Here is a 23,864-nt window from a genome sequence, read left to right as displayed (position 1 = left end):
TTTTACGCAAAGGGCTTCCTCCTCCAATGGAAGGGCGCGGACTTTCCGTGCGACGCGCCGGCGCTGTGCGCCCTGGCCGCCCCTTTTCTCCGGAGGGTTGGGATAGCCATGGCGGCTCCAGCGGCGCTGCAGAGGAGCGTGGTGGCCCCCGCGGGGAGACACACGGCTTCCGTCATCTTCCTCCACGGCTCAGGTGGATAAGTCCGACCGCAGAGCCGGTCTACAGGGGGCGCCACCGCGGAAGCCTCCCCAAGCTTCGCCAATAAGGGAGTGGGCGGTTGCGGTGCCATTTCACAGCAAAGGCGCACAGAAAGGGGCGTAGGGAGAAGAGAGTTGGGTGTTTTATATATACTGGCTTTTGTTCCTTCTTTGTGCAAGGAATCATGGAGTTGTAGAGTTTGAAGGGGACCCCCGAGAGTCATCTAGTCCAACCCTCTGCAATGCAGGAATCTCAAAAAGCATCCATGGCCATCCAACCTTTGCTTAAAAACCTCCCGCCAGCTCCCAAGGGAGTGTCCACATCTCTTCCTTGAAAAAAAAGTTTCAGAAGTTCAAGCCAGCCGGAAAGGTGGTCTCAATTCTGGATGAATTGGCAGAGATGCGGATGCCCTCGGGTGGCACATTGCTGGATGAAAGTTGTGCCTATGAATTCAAAGCACATCCGGTGCACAATTAAAGCACGTGACTTCCCCCTGGGGATCCTGGGGACGGCCGTTTCCCCCTCACAGCTAAAATTCCCAGCACCCTAAGCAAGCTATGGTTTCCAGGGTTCTTTGGAGGAAATCACATGCTTTAAATGAGCACTGGATGTGCTTCAAGAGCATGGTGTACCTGCCATTTTACATCTGGGTGATGATCTTTTAAATGGGCTTGGGAAATTGGCCATTCTGGTGTTACTGGAATCAGTCACCCATCAGTCCCAGCCAGCATAGCCAATAGCCAGGAATGACAGGAGCTGTAATCCCAGCAGGAGCTGCAGGGCACCAGGTTCCCCATTCTTTGTGTATTGGCTTGTTTGTTTGCAGAGAGATTGGACAACATTTTCCTGTGACTTCCTTATTGCAAAACTAAAGCTAAAAACAATAGTTCCATTGGGGAAGCAGGTTTGTTGCGCAAGAGCTACAAATCGCCTTTAATTGCACAACCAGAATTTGACAGTATATAATTGAATCCCACCCGAAATTGGTGATAATCTGGAAGTGCATTTAGGGGGACAGGTCCGATTGACATTCTTCCTGTGGACTGGTATCTCGCTCCACGGTGATATCTACTTCCTACCTACAACAGTACCAAAAGCAGTTGCACCTTAGAAGTGTGTGCCTTCTGCGTTTCCATTGCCTTTCAGTTTGCACTGATTTTTAAGCTGATTTTGGGGACGGACGGTATGTGTGGACAGCACGTGCTCCACCTCAGAGTACTTTAGCGCCTGTGAAACTTTCATCACCTTAGGGCTACCTTGTTTACCTGACCACAGGCATGCTGAGATTGTTATTCCTCGGCAGGTGCTATCCTCTTCCAGCCCTTTCATTTGTAGTGTTTGCGTAGGTGGACTAGATCAAAGGCTTTTAGATGTGGTTTTAAATAAACTTTTTTTTTACACACAAAAAAGTGTTAAAGGGGTTATAGCACTCTAAAGTTGTTTAAAATGTTTTTACTACCTGAGTGTAAACTTGTGTTTATAAGGGATCGTTTTTCATGGAAATCGGGGGGAGGGGGCTGTAGTTGCGAGTACGAGGCCCAGAGACAACATCTGTTCCTCAAGTGAAAATTTATTCAGAGTATGAACTCTTGAGTCCCTTGTCTCATACCCCCTTGCTGTGTAGATTTCAGGATGTTGCAGCTGAGGGGGAAAGAGGACCAAAGGATGGGATGGCACAGTATTAGGCCATGAGTCACTGCCAGAAGCATTATACCTCTGAATGCCAATTTCTGTAAATCCCAAGTTAGGAAGACAGTGTTGTGTTCAGGTCCTGCCTGTCTGCTTCGCATTGGTATCAAGTTGGCCGCTGTGGAAGCAGAAGACCAACAATATTTGGAGGGCCATGAAGGGTAGGCAAGGCTCTTTTCCTGAACGTGCATCAACCATAAAGATTTGGTGCGCACCTTGGAAGCTCCCATTAATATATATTCCCCTGGGGGAATTTCATAATCTATTGTTAAATGATAGGTTGGGAAATGAAGCTGCATGCTGGATGACTCAGAAACTATGGGACTCAATGCCACAGGAAGCAATGATGGCCAACCACTTGGATGGCTGATGGTCTCCGGCAGGGACAAAGGTGAAAGCTGTTTCCTAGTTCTGCTGGATCTCTCAGTGGGCTTTGATACCATCAACCATAACATCCTTCTGGACTGTCTATAGGGGTTGGGAGCTGGTGGCACTGTTATACAGTTGTTCCGCAACTTTCTCCTGGTACGTGTCCAGAAAGTGGTGTTGGAGGATGAGTGTTCAGACCCCTGGGCTCTCACTTGTGGGGTGCCTCAGGGTTCTGTCCTCTCCCCCATGCTTTTCAACATCTGTATGAAGCCTCTGGGAGAGATCATCAGGGGGTTTGGGCTGGGTGTATGCAGATGACACCCAGCTCTACCTCTCTTTTAAATCAGAACCAGAGAGGACAGTGAAGATCCTGTGTGAGTGCCTGGAGGCGGTTGGAGGATGGATGGCGGCTAACAGATTGAGGTTGAATCCTGACAAGACAGAAGTACTGTTCTTGGGGGACAGGGAGTAGGCTGGTGTGGAGGACTCCCTGGTCCTGAATGGGGTAATTGTGCCCCTGAAGGACCAGGTGCACAGCTCCATCTGGTATACAGGCTGAGACCCTACCTGCCAGTGGACTGTCTTGTGTATGCTTCACTTGGACTACTGCAATGTGCTCTGCGTAGGGCTACCTTTGAAGGTGACTCGGAAACTGCAATTAATCCAGAATGTGGCAGCTAGACTGGTGACTGGGAGTAGCCACCAATACTGTATAACACCGGTCCTGAAACACCTACATTGGCTCCCAGTATGTTTCTGACCAGCAGAAACATCACCTTGCCGACCAAGGTCCGTAGAGTTAAAGCTATTGTTTTCCCAGTAGTGATGCATGGTGGATAGTGTTCTCGAAGCTACCAGCATGAGTTTGACCAAACTGCGGGAGGCAGTGGAAGACAGGAGTGCCTGGTGTGCTCTGGTCACAAAGAGTCGGACACGACTAAACAACAACAACAACAACGTTTCTGGGCACAATTCAGTGTGTTACTGCTGACCTTTAAAGCCCTCAACGACCTCGGTCCAGTATACCTGAAGGAGCATCTCCTGTGGAACACCCTCCTATCAGATGTCAATAAGCAACTATCTTACTTTCAGAATACCTCTGAAGGCAGCCCTGTTTAGGGAAGCTTTTAATGTGTAATGCTATATTGTGTTTTTAATATTCGGTTGGGAACCGCCCAGAGTGGCTGGGGAAACCCAGCCAGATGGGCGGGGTATAAATAATACATTGTTGTTGTTGTTGTTAGATGGCTTCAGAAGAAGATTGGACAGATTCATGGAGAGAGCTGTCAATGGGTACTAGCCATGATGGGCTGTGCTCTGCTTCCATAGACAGAAGCAGTCATGCTGATTAGCAGTTGCTGGAATCTTTCGGAGGGGAGACTGCTCTTGTGCCTGGGTCCTGCTTGCCAGTTTCCCACAAGCATCTAATAAAAAAAAAACCATTATCTGGTTTGCCCCTGTGAGAGAAGGATTCAGTGGGAGTAGGTGGTCCATTGGCTCCTCTAGTTGTGAAACATTCCTACGAGAAGTTCAAATACTCAAATTTCTTAAGCTTTCTGACTTGCCTTCCTTTCCCTTACAATATTTTCCTCCAATATACTCATAATTTATAATTGTTATTCATAGAGGAGCTTTGGTTTCACCAGTTTGCAAAAATGGGAGACAAATTTCCTCCAACTATCACAAAACCACATGTGCTCACCTGGGAATTTGTTTGGGGTAATCTTTGGACAATGTGATCCTGGCTTGTTAACTGATGTTAAGGCAGTGTTCCCTGCTTCAGTTATCTGGCTTAATACAAGCCAGGATCTTTGCACAAAAACTTATCTATAACAGGAGAATGGGAAGGGCCCTGGGGGAGGAGTCCCAGCTCCATAGCGTATGGAGCCTGGAATGATCACCTGAACTTGGTCACTGAGTGGGTAGTTATCCTGAAATCCAATAAGGCTGAGCACCTTTGTCCAGATGACGTTCTGTTTTTCTCTTGGATAATGCAATTCTATATTTGTGTATTACAAAGAACAGGCCTGGCCTTTGGCATTGTGTGGCATTATCTAAATTAGCCTTTATCTTTCTGTATTACCGTACTTAGGTGATACCGGCCAAGGAATAAGAGACTGGATCAAAGGAGTTTTGAGTCGCGATTTGTCTTTCCAGCATATAAAAGTCATTTATCCAACAGCTCCTGCCAGGTATTTCTTTAATGCATTTTCATACTAGCCTTCCTTTATTCCCTTCTTTAAAAGCTGTTTGTTATTAAGGTTGTAACTAATTGACATAAAAGTTTGCAGATATGTCCTAAGTTGAATTTGCAAAACTACTTTTCTCCAGATATGTTGTGACATTCGCATTTACCCCCAGTGTGAGGGCAAGTTGTAAGTAAGCTGTATACTGTGTTTATTTGATGACAGAGGTAGGCTTTGACTTCTGATATTTAACCACTTATAGGAGGAGTGCAGAACACTCCACCTCTGCTCTTCAATATGTACTGGGGTTCTCAATGAATTATCCCTCAGTATGAATAGCAATACAGGTTCCCTAGCCCATTGATAAATCCAGCATCCTCCATCTGAAAAAAAATCTTAGTGTCAAAGCCTCCAGCGAGCATATATGCAAGTGCTTTTTGAAGTGGAACAATAAAGCTTTTTATTCTTTAAAAAAAAAAATTAGAACAATTATTTCAGGATTTTACAGTACATGTAATTGTGCCTCCCCCCCCCACATGTGCGCATGTGTATACAGTGGTACCTCAGGTTAAGTACTTAATTCATTCCGGAGGTCCGTTCTTAACCTGAAACTGTTCTTAACCTGAAGCACCACTTTAGCTAATGGGGCCTCCTGCTGCCGCCATGCGATTTCTGTTCTCATCCTGAAGCAAAGTTCTTAACTCGAGGTACTATTTCTGCGTTAGCGGAGTCTATAACCTGAAGCGTATGTAACCTGAAGCGTATGTAACCCGAGGTACCACTGTACTACCCCCTAGAGAAGAATAAAAATTAATGCTCAGTTTCTATATTTGTTTTTAAATAAATGGCTCTCGTTAGGATCTTTGGCTTCAGCGCTCTCGCAAATTGTCAACCCCATTCACATTTCCTGAGTTACCTGCAGTGAGTCTGATGTCACTGTTTCCCAGAGATCAGAGGAAGCCTTTCTAAAGCCATTTTCCTTCCTTCCTTCCTTCCTCTCTCTCTCTCTTTATTTTTGGGTTCTAATGTACTGCCGCTGTTGAGACCTTTATTAATGATGCTGAGGAAGGCAGGTCCAATCAGGGTGAATGGCAGAAATAGCTAATGCAGCATAACACTCTGTGCAGTGTTTAGTTGGCTCTCAAAAGCTGTTTCTTTGATCCACTAATTAATTAATCTGAATTACTGGAATTAACCAGATTCCGTCTCCCTGGTGCCAGCAGGCCAGCTGTGCAACCCTAAGATTTGCTGTGCCACTAAGTCAATGATTAGCATATAGAGCATGCCAATTGCAGCACAGGCATCAATTTGTGGGTGGGAATATTTTAGGTTTTGTGATGCCATGTTGCCAGGTCTGTGTGAAAAGTAGGCAGTGCCTTCTTTTTTCTTCTTTTTTTAAGCAATGCAACCACAGCTCACTTTCAGCGACAAGGCCAGCATGGCAGAGTTTGCCTGGAAAACTTATCAACCAATGTGATAAACATCTGTGGGGAATACTTTAAGTATAGGCTGTCTTCCCACAGTCAGAATTTGGTGTAAATCTGTGATTCCCAAACTGTGCTATGACAGGCATACTTTTGTGCTGCAACAGGAACTATAAGGTGCCTTGAAACATTAACCCCTTAAGGACTAACAGACTGAAAACTGCATATGCTTTTACGGACTACAGTCTGCTTCATCAGATGCATGACATGTTACCCTCGTGTGTGTGTGTGTGTGTGTGTGTGTGTGTGTGTGTGAGAGAGAGAGAGAGAGAGAGAGAGAGAGAGAGAGAGATGTTATACACACATAAGAGCCTGCTGAACTAGTTCTCACAATGGCCAATCAGATCCCACAGAGACCAAGAGGCCAGCCAAATACACACACAAACCATAGTGTAAATGGGAGTGTAAATATTGTCATCAGAAGGAAAGGAAGAGAAGTCCAGCTGTTAATAATAATAATAATATTTATGCCCCACCCATCTGTCTGGGTTTCCCCAGCCACTCTGGGCGGCTCCCAACAGAAGACTAAAAACAGAATAAAACTTCAAATATTGAAAACTTCCCTAAACAGGGCTGCCTTCCGATGTCTTCTAAAAGTCCAGTAGTTGTTTTTCTCTTTGACATTGGGTGGGAGGGCGTTCCACAGGGCGGGTGCCACTACTGAGAAGGCCCTTTGCCTGGTTCCCTGTAACTTGGCTTCTCGCAGCAAGCGAACTGCCAGAAGGCCCTTGGAGCTGGACCTCAATGTCCGGGCTGAACAATGGAGGTGGAGACATACTGGACCAAGGCCGTTTAGGGCTTTAAAGGTCAGCACCAACACTTTGAATTGTTCTCGGAAACATACTGGGGAGCCAATGTAGGTCTTTCAAGACCGGTGTTATATGGTCTCATTCACAAAAAGCCGGCACTTGGTAACACAGGGATTCTAGCGTGGGTAAGCCAATTAACACACGTATTGTGTCCATTGCGCTGATTCAAGCCACAAGTGATAGCATTGAAGGAGCCGCAAGACTCATGGCGTGGAGAGTCACACTTTTCCATTCCTTCCTTCCATGCAAGCAATCCAGTCGGAACAACTTCTCCCCGCCCATGTACTGTTCTCAGGGTTCTCCTGTTGCTGGGTCCAAAAGCCTCCAAGGACGTAGTGTGTTAGCCAGTGTTTACATCTGACATGAGGAAGTGTGCCCCCCCCCCAATTATCCCTGACCCACCCCTGGGATTGCTGGCTGCAGCTGATGGGAATTGATAGTCGATAACAACTTAAAGGGGAGCCTTCCCTTCCTCTGGTTTGCATGCAGGAGGTAAATTTAAGGGATGTGTTTTTCGAAAGCAGAGTTCTAGAAGGTTCATAGTTGTGGCCAAACGATACTTTTGCAAACGCTGGCAGACTTACCGGCTGGGAATTACGGTTTGCATTTGCATGAGTCATTGAATTAAGGGAGATGTAGAAATAACAACTGCATCAACTTTCAGTGGTTAAATATAACTTCTAGCGTAATCAAAGACATGCTTACTCAGAAGCAAGCCCCACTATGTTTAGTGAGGCTTTTTTGCAGGTAAAACTGCGTAAGATTGCAATCTTAATCTTTTTTGTCTTTTCAGTCGTTGTGAGTAAATGTGCTGTAACTGAAGTCGGGGCTTTAAAAAACACCATGCGCTGCCACGTCTGTCCAAGTGGTTTTTAAAAGCAAACAGGGCAGACATAGCTGCAAATTTATGTTTCAGCTGCTGGAAGTGTGACTTAAGCATTTTGTTTTCTTTTGAATGTCTAAATTTGAACAGAATACTTCTCCTTTTTTTGCTGTTGCCTTTCTGTTCAATAGAAAGTGATAGTTTAAATTGGCATTGTAGCAGCTAACGTGGTCAAGTTAAAATTATGTCGTCTCCACTTTTTTGAAATAACTATTCCATACCTTTTTATGTTTCCCTTCGGCAAATCTAGGTCAAAGAATCTTTGCGTTATGTAGCATTTCCTTTTCGAAATTCTTCCTGCTGCAAATCCAGAGTTAACCTATCAGTATACAGAGACACCCTGCATGTGCTGTTTTCAATAGCCAACAGATAACTTATGTGCTTTTTAGGATACATTTTGCAAAGAATTTTGATCTCTTTTCATTTGAGTAAATATTTGTGGAGCCCTGGAAAATGGCATTGCAGAGTAGTGTGGACTTTCCCCCTCCCCTGAGATTACAAAGCAATGCGGACTCCCACCCACCCCACCTTGAGCTTTTCATAGGAGGTCCCTCGCTCCTTCTCTGGCCACGGTACAGAATTAATTATTATTATTATTATTATTATTATTATTATTATTATTATTATTATTATTTTATTATTATTTATGCCCCACCCATCTGTCTGGGTTTCCCCAGCCACTCTGGGCAGCTCCCAACAGAAGACTAAAAACAGAATAAAACTTCAAACATTAAAAACTTCCCTAAACAGGGCTGCCTTCAGATGTTTTCTAAAAGTCAGATAGTTGTGGGAGGGCATTCCACAGGGCGGGTGCCACCACCGAGAAGGCCCTCTGCCTGGTACCCTGTAACCACTTCTCACATTGAGGGAACCAGAAAAAGACCCTTGGCGCTGGACCTCAGTGTCCAGACTGAACAATGGGCTTGGAAACAGTCCTTCAGGTATACTGGGCCGAGGCCATTTAGGGCTTTAAAGGTCAGCACCAACACTAGTCAGTTTGGCCCTGTTTCAAGTATATTGGCAGCTACCTGATCCACAGTAGCTTTTTAAAAATCATAACTGGGCTGAATCAGTAAAATTGTGTCGGCAACATTCCAGTGCATAGTACCCACTCAGATTCTCAAGCAAATATTTCATTAATTCCCATCTCTGTTCACCAACCTCATCCAACACAGTCTGGTCTGGATTGAGATCTTTATAGATGTCTACAAGGGAGCCAGGGGTTCCTGTACTTTGGTTCTGTTTTGTGGTGCCATCAATGAATCACAGGAGAAGTTCAAGTCTCTTTGCATTTCTTTTCTACTGGATCTATTTGCTTTTGGCAAATGGATGGTTTTTTAGGCAGGCAGTGTTAGAGAGTTCACTTATAGGAGTTGTAGTCAAACACTTGGAGGGCTATGGGTTCTCAGTCAATTGAGGCAAAACCTAAGCCCTGTTGGGCCCAGTTGTGCAAGATTTCACTAGAGATTTTAGAACTCTATATTGTGGGGACTTTACAATTTGTCTCCTTATTCAGAATTGTGTTATTTCTCGTCACAACATCCAGGTAACCCCAAGAAGCAAGAACTATTTTCCTTGGTGTCTCTTTTGGAGGCTCCATTCGTTTATGATTTTATTCAGTACTTTTATAACTGCAAGTGATGACTTACATGTGTGAATGGACCATACAGAGAGAAAAACCCAACAGCCGATCATCCAGGTATACGGAAATCAAGTAGAGTGAAAAAAGAGCCGTGTTTACACTGATGTGTAAATCAGTTCTTCCAGGAGGAAGCTAGTAAAACTAGCGCCAGGTGTACCTGAATTCTTTCTCTTTGTCTTAGACATTGTAGTTTTCGCTTCTGGAGGATATGCAGTAAAAAGATTAAAATGATTGTAGTTGCACCAAGATTCCCCAAGTGCAAGTACTGAGTCCTCCCTCCTCTCCTGGAGTCTTTTAGTTGCCCTTGGTTCAGGCATTCACAGTGTAATATTCGGTGGATTGCTAGCTTTTAATATTATAGATATGTTTATTGAAAGTTTGGGTGCCTAGATAGTCTCTGAGGAATTTTGGATTGCCAGCTTTATCCCTGCATAAATATAAACCTGAAATGCATTCTAGCTTATACTTTAAAACCAATCCGTTAAGTCTTGCATCCTAAATTTTCTGAAAGTTTGGAGCCAAAGAAGTGATACGGGGGCAGGTTTAAAGTATATGGCTGTTTCTAGTAGAGGAAGACTTCTTTTTTGTGTTAGAAATTATTGTAATCCTTTTTAATGATGTTTTGAGGTTTTGAAGTCGGCTTGGCTTTATAGCATATGGACATGGAAACTGGAAAACCTTACTGCAAAGCCTTAGGCGCAGATTCAGGAAAGTAATTAAGCATATGCATCCATCTTTGATGGGTGAAGAACTAAAATGGATGAGATCTTGGGCCAAGTGGTTAAATCAACTCGCGTTGAAATCGGGGACACTTTAAACATTGTGTAACTTTGGTTGGGTTCTGCCCAGGGCTGATGGAAGCAGGAGAAATTTCAGCAGACGGCATTTATTACAATGAAGAAGCAGAGCTGACATTTTTAGATTGTTATTTTTGCATGTGCACATACATTAATCTGCTCTTCAGAGTGGTAGTGGAAAACGTTGGCATCGGTGCTGATGGCGAACGCTTCTTTTGCCAATGGGATGAGAGCCAAGAGACTTCAGGAGCTAGTACCAGCGGATTAATCCACACAAAGAGGGACATCAAGAAAATAAAAGAAACCTCTTTGTTCTGTTGTTGAAGGAATGGCATCTTTACTATAGCCACGTCTACCCAGATTTAGCACACACAGTTTGCAAGAAAAGGCTCTGCTGGCTGCTTCTTTTAAAAAAATAATAAAAAGGTGCAGTGTTTGATTCTCTGTACCATCTGACAGCCTAATTGCCCATTAAAATTAGGCTTCAGATCCACACTGTATCGTCCCTTACCTGACAAATGTTTTATTTTGCTGCTAAACTGGATTGATGGTCCTGGAACTAGGCTGAGTTCCAGAGCTTCTTGGAAGAAGTGAGCTACAAATTCTTCTTTCTGTTACACTTAAAAAAAAAGATGAGAAGGGGACAGCAACCCCCTGTTTAAGCACATGCATTTTGAACTAAACCTTCTCTTGCATTCTGACTTAGAAGAGCAGATCATGTGCAAAAGGGTCAGGCAGGGTACCGTTAGCGTTAATAGAGGCAAAGGATACAGACTTTTGGAGGTATGGCTGCCTGCACATGTTGAAAAGAACAGGGGAGCTCTATATGAAAAGGGGAGTTCCATATGTGCATTGTGGTAACTATGAGCCAGTTGCGTTGGGTTAATGAAGATCAAATCACACACAGTGGTGACAGCGCTTGGGGTAAAGTATTTATAAGCCACCTTTAACACAGGTTCCATACATCTAACATGGAATAGTTTCAGTCGCATAGAAATATGGGGATGGAAAGTTTGTAAACTGGGGCTTCCGGGTTGACGCGATCTGGAAATGGCGGATTCCCTCCGAGCTCCGGACGGAATCGGCTCCACTGAGGATGGGTCTTTGCCGCGCCGGCGACGCGGGGACCCTTAAAAACCGCAGGCGCGGAAGCCTGCGGACTGAAGACTCGGCGGGTGCCTTAAGCGCCCCCCCTGATTCGCAAAGAGCCTTTTTAAAGGCTGCGGAGGGGATACGGGGGTGGCGTGGCACTGAGAGTTGATCGCTACCTCGGTGGAGCGAAGCCGCGAGCCATGACCGGAGAGCGCTGACTTCCTTCCTTGAAAATTTGGACTGAAAGAATCACCCGTGAGTAAGACGGATTGGGACTTTATAAAAATTTTACCTTCAATTGGAGACGACCGGGGGGTGTGCTAAAAGGAAGTCCGCACCCCCCCCCTTGCAGACCATCTAAGCAACGACACAAGAGATAAGCTGGAGAGCCTACCCTTGGCGGGGTGAGTTAAAAAGGACACTAACTTTCAAGATTTTACTAAAGGAAATTTTGTGCAGGAGAGTGGAGTTTTGGAAACCTTCCTTTTGTTTTAAACAACCCCCCCTCCCGGGCTCGGGAACGTCCTGCCTTTGTGCCTGCGTTAGAGCTGCGGAGTTTGACAGCTGTCAAAGCTGCCAAACGGGCGGTTTAAAGTGAGAAATTGCCATTTAAGATTCCTATGGACTAAGACGAGTTATAATTGAGCTGAAACTGTTGGAAACAAAGTAATAATAATCAGTTAAAGGATTGTTGGTGAAAAGGCAAATAAGTAACCAGATTCCCCCTAGGGGGAACTCTGTGAAACTACAATGGATACAATGGCTGTGGAAGGAAAGTTACTAGTGGAAATCGAAAGGATGTTTCAATTGGTGGGAATCTTACAGGAGCAGAGCTTGGCCATGAACAAACAACTTGAGACTATGACCTTGGGAACAGGCAACTCTGCTCTTTGTATTGAGGACCTTAATGAGAAAGAATCCACAGCTGATTGGGAAACAATATCTACAGAGCTGGAAGAGACTAAACAACAAGAAAAAGAAGAAGTAATCCTGGGAAGCAACAACCAAAAGCTGACATCTGTGGAATACAAGCAAGGAGACGCTGGGAACATATCCACCACAAGTCTGCGAGAGATACAGAAGAAGAAGGAGGAGGCCCCAAGACAAAATGGAGTACAGGAATTTAAAATAAAGAAATATGATTGGGGCCTCCGTTTGGACTTAGACTTGGAAGAGATAGACTTTGTGGAAATACTTCAGCAGCTACCTTTGAATCTTCTTGTCGGAAGAGGACATACTTTGATGGTGAAAGAACTTTTCCCAGATCTGACGACTGCTATAAAGGACTACCAACAGGACAGGCGGAGAGGAACGGAAATAGATTTGAAAGCCTCGGACGTGAGGAACCCAGGCTGAGAACTTCGAATTTGGATTTTTATTGGGAAGGGACAAAAACCGGGGATGGGAGGGAGGGAAGAAGAGACTTTTAAAAACTCTCAAGACTTTTAGGTTTGGTTAAGATGACTCTTAATTAAGATAAAATGAAAACCGATGGAAGAGAACTTAAGTCCAACTTATGAAAATTAATTTTTATTATAAAAAAGGAAATAAGATGAATAAGATTGTTAAGAGGAGAAATATCAACTTGCTGACATAATCTTGAAACTGGGATGCATGAGGGGGGGTGGGGGGAAGTCAGGGAACAAGGTTATGAAATGGGGATTTGCTGATTTTATACATGTTTTTGTCTTCTGTTTTTTCTTTGTGTATGTTTTGTCTTTATAAAAGCAGAAAACCAAATAAAAATTTTATAAAAAAAAAAAAAAGAAAGTTTGTAAACTGTCTCCTTTAGTGGGAAGTTGCACTGCAATTTCAAACCAAAGCCGTACCTGCAAGCTGTTACAAACCCCATAGTCAACAAGTATAAATTCTGGTACATCTGCAGTTCCTAAATCAGGCCACCAGTTGTCATTAAGGAGGAACCACATTTACAGATGCCGTTCAAGTCATCTATTGAAAATGTTAATCCAAAGGGATGCAATCCCATATAGGAATGGGCCAATATGCACCATGTAGGGAGCAACCAAGGAAATAATGAACATGCACTGAAAAGTTGTATTTATTATTCATTAGAATCTTTTATATGCTACCTTTAAAGCAGATGTTGCCAAGGGAGCATACAACAGAGCAATTTGAGGTGTTTTTTTTCTTTTTCCATAAGATTTTCTTGGAGGCTTTTTCATGATATAATAAGATAAAATAAACTTATCTAAATAAAAACAGAAAGAGAAAAGAAAACACAGAGTCCTCTCTCAAAGGGATCTCTTGACTCCCGTCTCACACAGAAAGTGGTAGACCCTCCCAGCTCTCACCTGGCAGCTTTCTTTTCTTCTCCCAAGTCTCTCAACCTGGGAGGTCTTCCCTTCCCTGTCTCTCACTCAGGATCCTTCCATCCATTCACCACCTTCATGTGCTGGTATAATCCTTGGACCTCCAAGGATACAACATGGCAATTTGATATAATCTATGAAAACACATTGAAGTTTTGCTATAAGCAGAAAGATGTGGTACACTTGGGGCTCTTTTTAATCTCCTAGTTCTAAACTGAGAGAATCTCAGATACCTAGTCTCCAAAGCCACCCAACAATTCAGTATGGTGGTGCTGTTGGTTGGTTGATTTTATACAGTGGTTCCCCGCAAGACGAATGCCTCGCAAGACGAAAAACTCGCTAGACGAAAGGGTTTTCCGTTTTTGCGTTGCTTCGCTAGACGAATTTCCCTATGGGCTTGCTTCGCAAGACGAAAACGTCTTGCGCTTTTTTTTTTAAGCCGCTTGCGGTTGCGACGGACCGTGCTTCGCAAGACGAAAAACATCGCAAGACGAAAAGACTCGCGGAACGAATTCTTTTCGTCTTGTGAGGCACCACTGTACACTGGTGTTAATGGTATCACACACAGACATACACAGCTCCACATATCATATATCTTAATACCAGGGCTGTCTGTGGTCCAGATTACTGGAAGGGTTTAAAAAGCCAAATAAAGAATTTCTGTCGTATGTTTTACATTCAAAGTAAATATGGTCTTGTTCACCTTGTGGAAATCTCCATTAGGAATGTGATACAAACAGCAAACTAAATCCACCTGCTGTATTCATAGCTGTAAAGAGAACCTGAAGCCAAATCTGGTCTGTGGCTCCATCCATTGGTCCAAGTTCTTGGTGTTAAGTAAAGCTTACTACTCTACCCTAAATCTCAGGCTTTCCCCTTGACTGCCTTTTCCACTCTGTAAGATCGGATGAGTTGTAACAACAAACCAATCTAGGTACAATTGCTTGGGGCAATGGACTTCTTCTCTTACGCAGGCATCCCTTCTTGACATACATTCCCTCGAAATTACTAAGACAGCCACCTGTAATTTGAGCCTTACCTGGGTGGCTGAGTGACAGCCATCCATCACCACCCCCACCCTGGCGCACATGGAGAGGCCCTAGGACGTAGCATGGCTTCCTGATTTCCATGGCTATATATTACAGTTTTCTTCTTACACCTTTTTCATCGACTTTTCTTCCAGACCATATACTCCGATGAGAGGGTCCTTGTCCAACGTGTGGCATGACAGATATAAGATCTCTAATGATTGCCCGGAACATATTGAAACCATTGACTCAATGTGTCAAGCACTTACGAGTTTGATTGATGATGAAGTTAAAAGCGGCATTGGAAAGAACAGGATACTCTTGGGTAAGATTTAGAAAGAAGAAACTATTTGACATTTGTAAGAGAGCTCATCCTGTGAGTGGAGCCAAACCGGGGAATGTGGTGAGTGGTTATAGAGGCTTTGAGCAGCCAAGGAATCCCTGAATGCTTAGGTAGGGGTTGTGCTAATGTCTTTTCGGTGCTATCTTCAGCCATTATAGTTGGAAGCAAGTTCTGTTTCACCAGAGTTCGTAACACGGAGGTTCTGTTGCAAAGAGGAGACCCATCATCTGCTTCATTTGAGATGGGTCTTTTGAAGAAAACGGGGCAGGCATATGCTCTCTCTCTCTCTTGACACCACCTGACATAGGTTTTCTTTGCATCCCAGTTGGGATAAGAAGCAGAGCAGTAGTTGGAACAGATTCCATCTTATTATCTGAAAATGGGAAGTTCTGCTGTGCAGAACTCTGTTGAAAGAGCTAGCAACTGCACAAGAATAATGCTAATTTATTTGGAAAGCACTCCAGGTTTTCCAGGCACAGTACATAAGTTAAGATTAAGAAAACAATGCCGCCCCTGACTGCAGGCTTAACCTCCTAATAGACGTAATAAAAAAAAGGGATGGGGAGGAATGAGATTCAACTGGATGGCCCAACTGCAAGCTGGTGCCCATGTGTTGGGTTTTCTTTGCTGCATGCAACACCACCCTTGTGGTAGGAATGAGATGCTGTGCCTGGGAAGCGGTAGAAGCACTGCTTCTGTTTCAGAGGAATTGTGGCAATGCAAGCCAGAAATAAGTGAAAAGGCCTAAGTAAACACGCTGACTTTTTGTGGCTACCAAAGTTTAATTGTGTGATGGAATGGCCACTGAGCAAATTACTTCTGGGAAAAGAGGAGCTAAATGGCCGTTTTTCCCCACACAGCAGGTGGAGAGGGCAGTGCTGGCTGCTATCATGGTCATCCCCTTCCACAGCTCCCAGTCAGTTTTGACGAGACTTGAGCAGGGCAACATCCTTGTGGATTGAGGCCAATGTCGTCTATCTCTTACACAAATTCTGTGCCTGCTCAAATGCCCTCTAGACGAGGCTCAGAAAACACGTGAGAAATTTGCACAAGAACCTATTTTTGTGGCTATACGTGTTACTTGGAAACTATTGTTGCTCTTTACTTATTGTTAAAGTATCCAGGATCCCACCCCCCGAACTGGATCCAGCACCAAATCAATTTGGGGAGGGGGGTGGGCAGGACTAATATTTTGTTGTTGTTGCTGTTTTAGCTAGGGTTTAATTAAAGACTGTGTCTTCTTCCCCCACGAACTGAGAGCAGGGGGCTCAATCCTAGGGGTTACGCTTTGAGAGGAAGCTGCTTGTGAAGTATTCATTTAGACCAAGGTTTCCCAAACTTGGGTCTCCAGCTGTTTTTGGACTACAGTTCCCATCATCCGTGACCACTGGTCCTGCTAGCTAGGGATGATGGGAATTGTAGTCCAAAAACAGCTGGAGACCCAAGTTTGGGAAACTCTGATTTCGACCCTACAGCCTAAACCAGGCTTCAATTCACTATTGTAGGGATTTATTTTTTTTAAAAAAGATAACTTTTTTCCTTACTTCATTTATGAATCACTTCTTATGAAGCATCTTGAAGCAATGTCACAATACAATAACAAAAATGCAAATATAAAAACTATTTTGAATCCCCTACGCTAGTGTCACAAAAACTAAGTGCAAAGCTGATTTGACAGGAGTAAACCAATCATTTAATTTTTCCAAAGTTCAAACCATGTGCAAAGCAGCTTACAACATATAAAAAAATTACATAACCACTAACATAACAAAACTAGTCATAAACAGTAAACAAAACATCAAAAAATACAAACTGGAAAATTTCCACATAAATCATAAGATCCAAAATAAAGATGTAAAAAATTAACATCAACAGTGTTATAAATGTGAGGGTATGTTGTATAGAGGCAGAAGGAAGTTAATGTCCAGCTTTTTCCAAGCAAACGCCACTAGCAGACCAAGCAAAGGACAGACAAGTGGTTCTTTAACATTACACTGCATTCTACCTTATTTCATTTATGAACTGCCCTCCATTGCATTGCAATCCCAGAGCAATTTTCAGTAAAATGGTTACAACACAATACAATCAGTACATCAGAATACTATTAAGGGGCTATCCAGGACTTTACCAGGGCTATCCCAGTGCTTTGGGGAAGGGATGGGGAAGCAAAGTGAATGTTCCACCATTGCAAGGATTTCTGCTTGAGCCAAAGAACGTTCTCCCCATCCATGCCCCCTAAAGTGGTTTGAAGGGAGCCCCCTAACACTTTAGGGGAGCAGATTTGGGGAGGGTGTGGGGCACGCAGAGGAAAGATGGGGAAAGTAAATCTGGGCACTGATGGGACCTATGGATAGAATACAGCCCATAGCTTGACAACATACTATGCCCTCTCTTCGTGTGTGATTGCTCACATGAGGAAAACGTTCTCTTCACATTTGAGTGAAATTGGTGTTGAGAGCACACCAATGAATAATCCAATATTGAGAAAATTTGCTTTTAATGTGGGAATGTCTAAAATCCCATCCAGATGCCACCAAGATCCTGAACGATGGAGCCAAAATACTCCTTGCCTGTTTTCTTTCTGGATCTGGCCAGTCCCTGCTCTTTGAAGGTCCTTGTTTGCCTTGCCTTGGTGGCTCCTTGCCCTGGCTTGTGGAAAATGGTCCACAGAGTCTGTTTGATCTGGTTTCACCATTTTACCTGCTGACACTGAAGCATATGAAGAAGAGCAGGTGTCTTCCATAGGGCCGGCTGGGAGGGCAGCTACACACAGCACATTGCACCGAGGCCCAGAAAAACAAGGTCTTGGAGGGGGATCTTCTGGAGAGACATTTTCTGTCTGGAAATTCACTTTTGGGAGAATATGTTTTTGCGTGGAACCGCTCCGCTTCACAGAGATGGCTGAGCTGACTGGTGGCTGCCCAAGGAAAACTTCCTTTTGAGCTATTTAAAAAGAGCAGGTGAATTACCGCACCATTTTTAAAAATAAGAATAAAGTAATGCAGTGAGTACATCTTGTATCTTAAGATTTCTTTTTTTTTTTTACATAAGTGACAAAATAATAACTGTAATTCAACTGGTAAGCATCATTTCAATAACTCCACTAGAGCCAAGCTTTCTCTTGGTTTAATAATTGTCACTTTTTCCATTTTCAACAACCTGCCAGTTTTTAAGCATCATTTCTTTTTTGTCTATTTAAATACGTTACGCTAATGCACATTAAGTTCATTCTCTGTGCATATGGTGAACAGACCATAGCTCAATGCAAAGCGCATGCTTTGAGTGCAGAAGGCCTCAGGTTCAACCCCTGACATCCAAGGTTTGTTTGCATTTTCAAAGGATCACAAAGCATTTGTCACCAAAGACCTCTGGGACCCCAGAGATCTGCTCCTAGTCAGAGAAGAGTACAGTGGTGCCCCGCAAGACGAATGCCTCACAAGACGGAAAACTTGCTAGACGAAAGAGTTTTCCGTTTTGGAGGTGCTTCGCAAAACGAATTTCCTATGGGCTTGCTTCGCAAGACGACGATGTCTTGCGAGTTCCTGCTGGTTCCCCCCCCCCTTTTTTCTAAACCGCTAAGCCGCTTATCAGCTGATCCGATCAGCAGATAAGCCGCTAATAGCGCTAATCCGCTAATCTGTCAATGGGCTTGCTTCCCAAGACGAAAAACCGCTAGACGAAGAGAATCACAGAACGGATTCTTTTCGTCTTGCGAGGCACCACTGTATAAGAATACACTGGACAATAGATGAGCAGATAGTCTCATCTTTGTGCCAACCAAGTCACGTCATGGGCAACTAGTCACTCTTAATAACTGATGGCCCTGGCTATGACTATTGGTTGGTTAATCGGCTAGAATGTTCCCTAGTGTTTCTTGGTTTGTTTTCTTTTTGTTTACCTAGGTATTTAGAGATTTTAAGTTTGGCCTCACTGTAGTTTTGCTTGTTTCAATCGTGTAAGAATTGTTAAATGTGTTGTTTCTTGGATCTGTTGCTATGATTTTGTTATTTTTGTATATTGCATTTTCTCGGTTCATCTTTAGTACTTTGTTCCCCATTCCGGGGAAATATTCCATTGTGGCTCACCAGATGTTACTGAACGCCCATCATCCCTGACCATTGGCCATGCTAGATGGGGCTGATGGGAGTTGGAGTCCAACAACATTTGAAAGGCCACAAATTCCCTATCTCCATTTGTGTCACATATATTGCAGGATCGGGTGCAAGCTGTACTTTTTACCTCTGCTGTACTGGCAGCGGAGTAAAACCATATATGATTTTTAGCTTTCTCTCTCAAAGTCTTTGCTTCCTCTCTTGTAGTTTTCTCAGGACCATTTTTTTCCTTCTCCCTTATTTCTTCCTTCTACGAGTTTGGTATGCCACAGAAATGCTGATCCAAGCCAATGGGTTCCTGCCACCTGTAGTCACTTTCATAAACAGCCAATGAAAATAAACCTTCTGTGACAGAGCCGTAGACTCGACAGAACGCCAAGGAATACATGCATGGTTTTTGACCCCTTGTTTCATTACAATAACACAGGACACACAACTACTTTCTTGTTGATTGCTAGGCTTCTTCCGTAGCTACTGAGCCATGGGAGAAGGAATATGAAAGTTGCCGTGTTTCCTATAAATATTGGCATATTCATTGGCTTCTGGGTCTGGACAGGATGACGAAGAAGAATGAGAAAGGGTACTGTCAGTTACTGAATAACACCCTGCACTGAACTCGTTGAAATAACTTGACTAGGGGCAACTGCTCTGCTTAGCTGTTCTGTGCCAATGCCCCCATTATGTTATGTGTGGCCAATTTCAGACTTAAATGGCAACCACTGTATTTCTGCTGCAAGTGTATGCACAGTAAACTTGCTCACTTCAGTAAGATTTAAGCAGCATCACTGTGCCAGGATTGTAGTCACAGCCAAGTTTCAAGGCACCATGCTCTGTTGTTTTTTGCCACAGGCAACTTACCACATATAACTGAGATGATTAAACAAACCTTGTATGTCTCAGTCTGTATGGTATTACAGTGACGTCATTGGACATACATATTTGGTCCATCCAGTGAAGTGTTACTGTTAGAGAGGGAAGAGAATTTTGTTTGATCCACAAGGCATTTTTTTAAAAGAAGGCTTCCCCTGATGTGTAATGCAATCATATAAGGAATATCAATTTTATTTATGATGAAATTGTTTTGTTGATATTGGAACTTGTAGGGATGGTTTTCTTGTGTTTCAGGGTGTGTTGAATTGTTTTTATTGTTTTAAGAGCTTGTGCTTTTCTGTTTTATTGTGTTTTTTGATTGTACACTGCATTGATGGCTTTATGCTGTAAAGTAGGCTGTAAATTTGTTTAATAAGAAGAAGAAAACTGATCTAATATGCAGTTCCTCGACTAATATATACTCTGATCAGAATGTAATTATCCTTAATATACCACGTAATGACCAGAAGCCACTTGGGCATTAAGTAGCAAATACATACATCTCCAAATTTTGCAATAGAGCTCATGGCTCAAAACAAACAAACAAAAACCCTTAGCAAAATACATAACAAATGTGAGTTTATTGGGAAAACATTATCAATGAGCATTGAGATAACATGTGATAACATATGTATTTAAAAGCAACTTTAAGAATTACTTTTAAAAACCCTATAGATTTCTGCAGAAACTGTATGAAATGGACTTTAAAATGAAACATACAAAATTTGCACTGACAAGTCCATTTCATACATCCCTAGTTATTGAAATATACATTTTATTTTTAGATTTCACTTTAGACATTGAAAATTGGCCCCAAAACTCCCTTGTTATGACTGTGCCATCCGTATTATGCTCAACACAAGCTTATGCAGGACTAGCGTAGGTTTTCATGGTAAGAATGGTGCTTTGAAATCACAGCATTTTCCCTTCAATGAAACCCACTGTTTCCAGACCAGGGGCCTGCAAAGCTTTCCCTCTCTGTAATTCTCCTGGGTACCATGTTTTTCTGAGTAATAAACTGCAGGCTTCCCACTACAAAACCAAATTTCAACAAACCAACTTCTGGCATTCAGGTTTTTTCCTGAATAGCAGGAACCACATGAAAGCCGTAAGCTTTTCTGTTCTCACAGAAGGTGGCTGCATTATCAGGCACTGCCAGTGAGTAATTGCAGGTTGCTTTGTGAGCTCAAGTGAAAGTGAATTTTGAAAAGAAAAGAAGAAATGGAGAGAGAGAAATTGTGATCCTGTATACACTTAGCTTAGAGCCAGGCCAATTGATATCAGGGGGGACTTAATTCTGAATACACATGCAAAGGATTCTGCTGCAAATCATTTCCAAATTCAGAATGAGCTTTCAGTGTGCTCCATGTTGCCTCTGAATTCTGAAACATCCAAATGTATTTAGTTTTATGTATGCACCCTATGCACCAGCGTCTGACCATAAATATGCATCTATTAATACAGAGCGAAACTTGTCCACTGTATTTTTACAAGTGTTGCGGTGATGGCATCATTCGCTGGAGGGCATAAGGAAATAAGTAGAGGACTCGTGAGCAGTTATTTCTTTTTGAAAAAAGAACAAAGGGTGTAATAGTCGTTCATACCTACATTTTCATAGCAGACTTGTTCTTTCAGAAGATACCTGGAGATTTTCTACTACAGCATTCATGAGACAAATGGGAAGCAGTTTTGGGGGGATTTTTTGTTGCAATCCCTGTATGTTTACCTGAGTGTTAAGTCCTGTTGAACTCCGTGGGATTTGTTTCCACATATAAGTGCACAAGATTGCACTTTTACACTGCAGATCTTTGTATATTTGCCTTGGTTAACATAGTGGGTGCCACTTCTTTGGGATCCCATGATTTCAAGTCATGGGTTTGAAAGGGTTGGTTTTTGTCGTCCTGCTGCTTTTCCCCAGGGAAACCTGCTGTTTACCTCTTTAGGTTTTCTGCAGATTGACGTCCGTTCTGATCCAGCAGTAAACTGTTGGCTTTCCCGGGGAAATTAGCAGGGCAAATGAAGAACCTCTCAGACTTGTTCCTAGAACCCATGGGACAAGCAGTATAAAACATTGACCACACAGAAGTGTGGATGAACCCTCAGTAAGCCTCCATAGAATTGCACTGCTAGATTCCGGTTTGGTCTTCATAATTCACCATGACATGGAAGGGAATTTGTGGCCATCCAGAGGTTGACTCAAGCTCCCATCATCCCTGACCATTGACCATGCTGGCTGGGGCTGATAGGAATTGGAGTCTAGCGACATCTAAAAGATCACATTTTCCCCTTCTCATGCTTTGAGAAGCCACAAAAAAGAGGGGGCACCAAGTAAACCAGAAGTCTAATTGATTTGTCTAAAAGTATGAATAGTCCCTTGGAATCCCTGTTCAACTGAAACTATACAGTCCTTATATACAGTGAAATATATTGTGGGGTAGAGATTGGTTAAAAATAAAAAGTATTCATCGCAGTCAATATGGACTGGGCTGCACAAACATTTGGCAGGCCTTTTTCCTTTGTGAACAAAGGTACAGTCTGTACAACTTGATTAAGTTTTAGCTTGCTCAAACGTGTTTCCTACAGGGTACTGGAAAGCAGAAAGTCATCCCTGAAAGCATTTCTGATAGTTTCTCAGAGCTTTGAATGTTTGCTTTAACATTGTTTTTCCCCTTAAAAATCCATAGGTGGTTTTTCAATGGGAGGAGGCATGGCAATGCAGTTAGCCTATAGGTACCACCAAGATGTAGCTGGAGTGTTTGCTCTTTCAAGCTTCCTCAGCAAGACCTCTGCTGTTTACCAGGTGGGTACCGAACTCTTTGCTAACTGTTTGTCCCATTGTGGCCATTTAAAATCTCAGAAGGTTGTGCCAGAGTGTAACCCCCCCACCCCCCAATTAAGTGGCAGGGAACCTGTACACTCCCTTTTCAATATCTTTTAGTTTAGCAAAGATAATGATTACTCATTGGTCTCAGCTTTAAAGCTAAGATCTCTGATACACTTTACTAATCACAGTAAACAATGACGGGCTTAGATGGACCAATGGTCTGAAAGTAGAAAGCAGTGGGCAATTGCTTATTGATCTTTCTGCAGTTCCTTACACTTGCTGGATATTCCATGCACTCACTAATCTAGGTGGATCACTGGGTATCCACTGTAAAATATCTCCCTTCTCTTCTCTATTGTGGTAACAAGACAGATGTCTCCTTTGCTAACAGGCGCTGAAGAAAATTGAAAGGGAACCACCAGAGTTATTTCAGTGCCATGGAACTGCTGATGAACTGGTTCTGTATTCGTGGGGTGAAGAAACCAACAAGATGTTGAAATCCCTGGGAGTAGCGACTACGTTTCTGAGCTTGCCAAACCTTTATCATGAACTAAACAAAAGTGAGCTGGACAAACTGCAAGCTTGGATTTTGAAGAAATTGCCAGAGTAACCATGAACAATAAATGAAAGTATATATAGAAAAGAAATGCCATGGAATTTTCTGTGCTCTGTGGCTTTCAACCATGTAATATGATTATTTCCTATTAATAGACATAATTCATTTTTTTCACAGATATTCAAATGAAAATATTAAAAACTCACAGAAAAGTAAGTTGCCATAAATTTCTTGAGTTTTATCTGTTTAATTTCCCAGGTCTTGGTTGTGCCTACGATTTGTATATTTATTAAAAAGGATGAAATAGAATTATCAAGCACTAGCAGGATCTCATCTCAATATGATGGGTAGCCTGCAAAGTCCAGAAACTTGACTTGTTGGCTCTGTGGTCTAAACCACTAAGCTTCTTGGGCTTGCCAATCAGAAGGTTGGCAGTTCGAATCCCTGTGACGGGGTGAGCTCCTGTTGCTCTGTCCCAGCTCCTGCCAATCTAGCAGTTTGAAAGCACACTAGTGGAAGTAGATAAATAGGTACCACTGCAGCAGGAAGGTGAATGGCATTTCCGTGTGCACATTGTGGCTCCGTTGTGCCAGAAGAGGATTAGTCATGATGACCACATGACCTGGAAAACTGTCTGTGGACAAATGCCGG

The 23,864-nt window shown here is 43.0% G+C and overlaps 2 protein-coding genes and 1 long non-coding RNA gene across 3 annotated transcripts in view; 2 read left to right on the top strand and 1 right to left on the bottom strand.

Annotated features, from left to right (window-relative positions):
* The window catches only part of LOC310702742 (uncharacterized protein), a 601,527-nt gene that overhangs the window by 369,945 nt on the left and 207,718 nt on the right, over positions 1–23,864 (bottom strand). The gene's annotated exons all lie outside the window — the stretch shown is intronic.
* Positions 1–23,864, top strand: part of LOC310702990 — a 98,305-nt gene that overhangs the window by 72,183 nt on the left and 2,258 nt on the right. The window lies entirely within an intron of this gene.
* Positions 31–23,429, top strand: LYPLAL1 (lysophospholipase like 1). Its single transcript, XM_083494850.1, has 5 exons — positions 31–193; positions 4,350–4,449; positions 14,664–14,833; positions 22,518–22,633; positions 23,049–23,429. Exons 1-5 carry the CDS (start codon positions 109–111, stop codon positions 23,265–23,267), a joined length of 690 nt encoding a protein of 229 aa, XP_083350976.1. The 5' UTR covers positions 31–108; the 3' UTR covers positions 23,268–23,429.

This window comes from Podarcis liolepis (genome assembly GCF_965112155.1).
Source record: "Podarcis liolepis genome assembly, chromosome: 3".
NCBI classification, from domain to species: Eukaryota; Metazoa; Chordata; class Lepidosauria; order Squamata; family Lacertidae; genus Podarcis; species Podarcis liolepis.
This window is presented reverse-complemented; position numbering and strand designations above follow the sequence as displayed.

What these genes read in the sequence shown, in the direction of transcription:
- LYPLAL1 (XM_083494850.1), top strand. Translation starts at nt 109, where the DNA reads ATGGCGGCTCCAGCGGCGCTGCAGAGGAGCGTGGTGGCCCCCGCGGGG. An exon ending in TATCCAACAGCTCCTGCCAG is followed by an intron (nt 4,450 to 14,663) that starts GTATTTCTTTAA and finishes CTTTTCTTCCAG; the next exon opens with ACCATATACTCCGATGAGAG. An exon ending in AAAGAACAGGATACTCTTGG is followed by an intron (nt 14,834 to 22,517) that starts GTAAGATTTAGA and finishes AAAAATCCATAG; the next exon opens with GTGGTTTTTCAATGGGAGGA.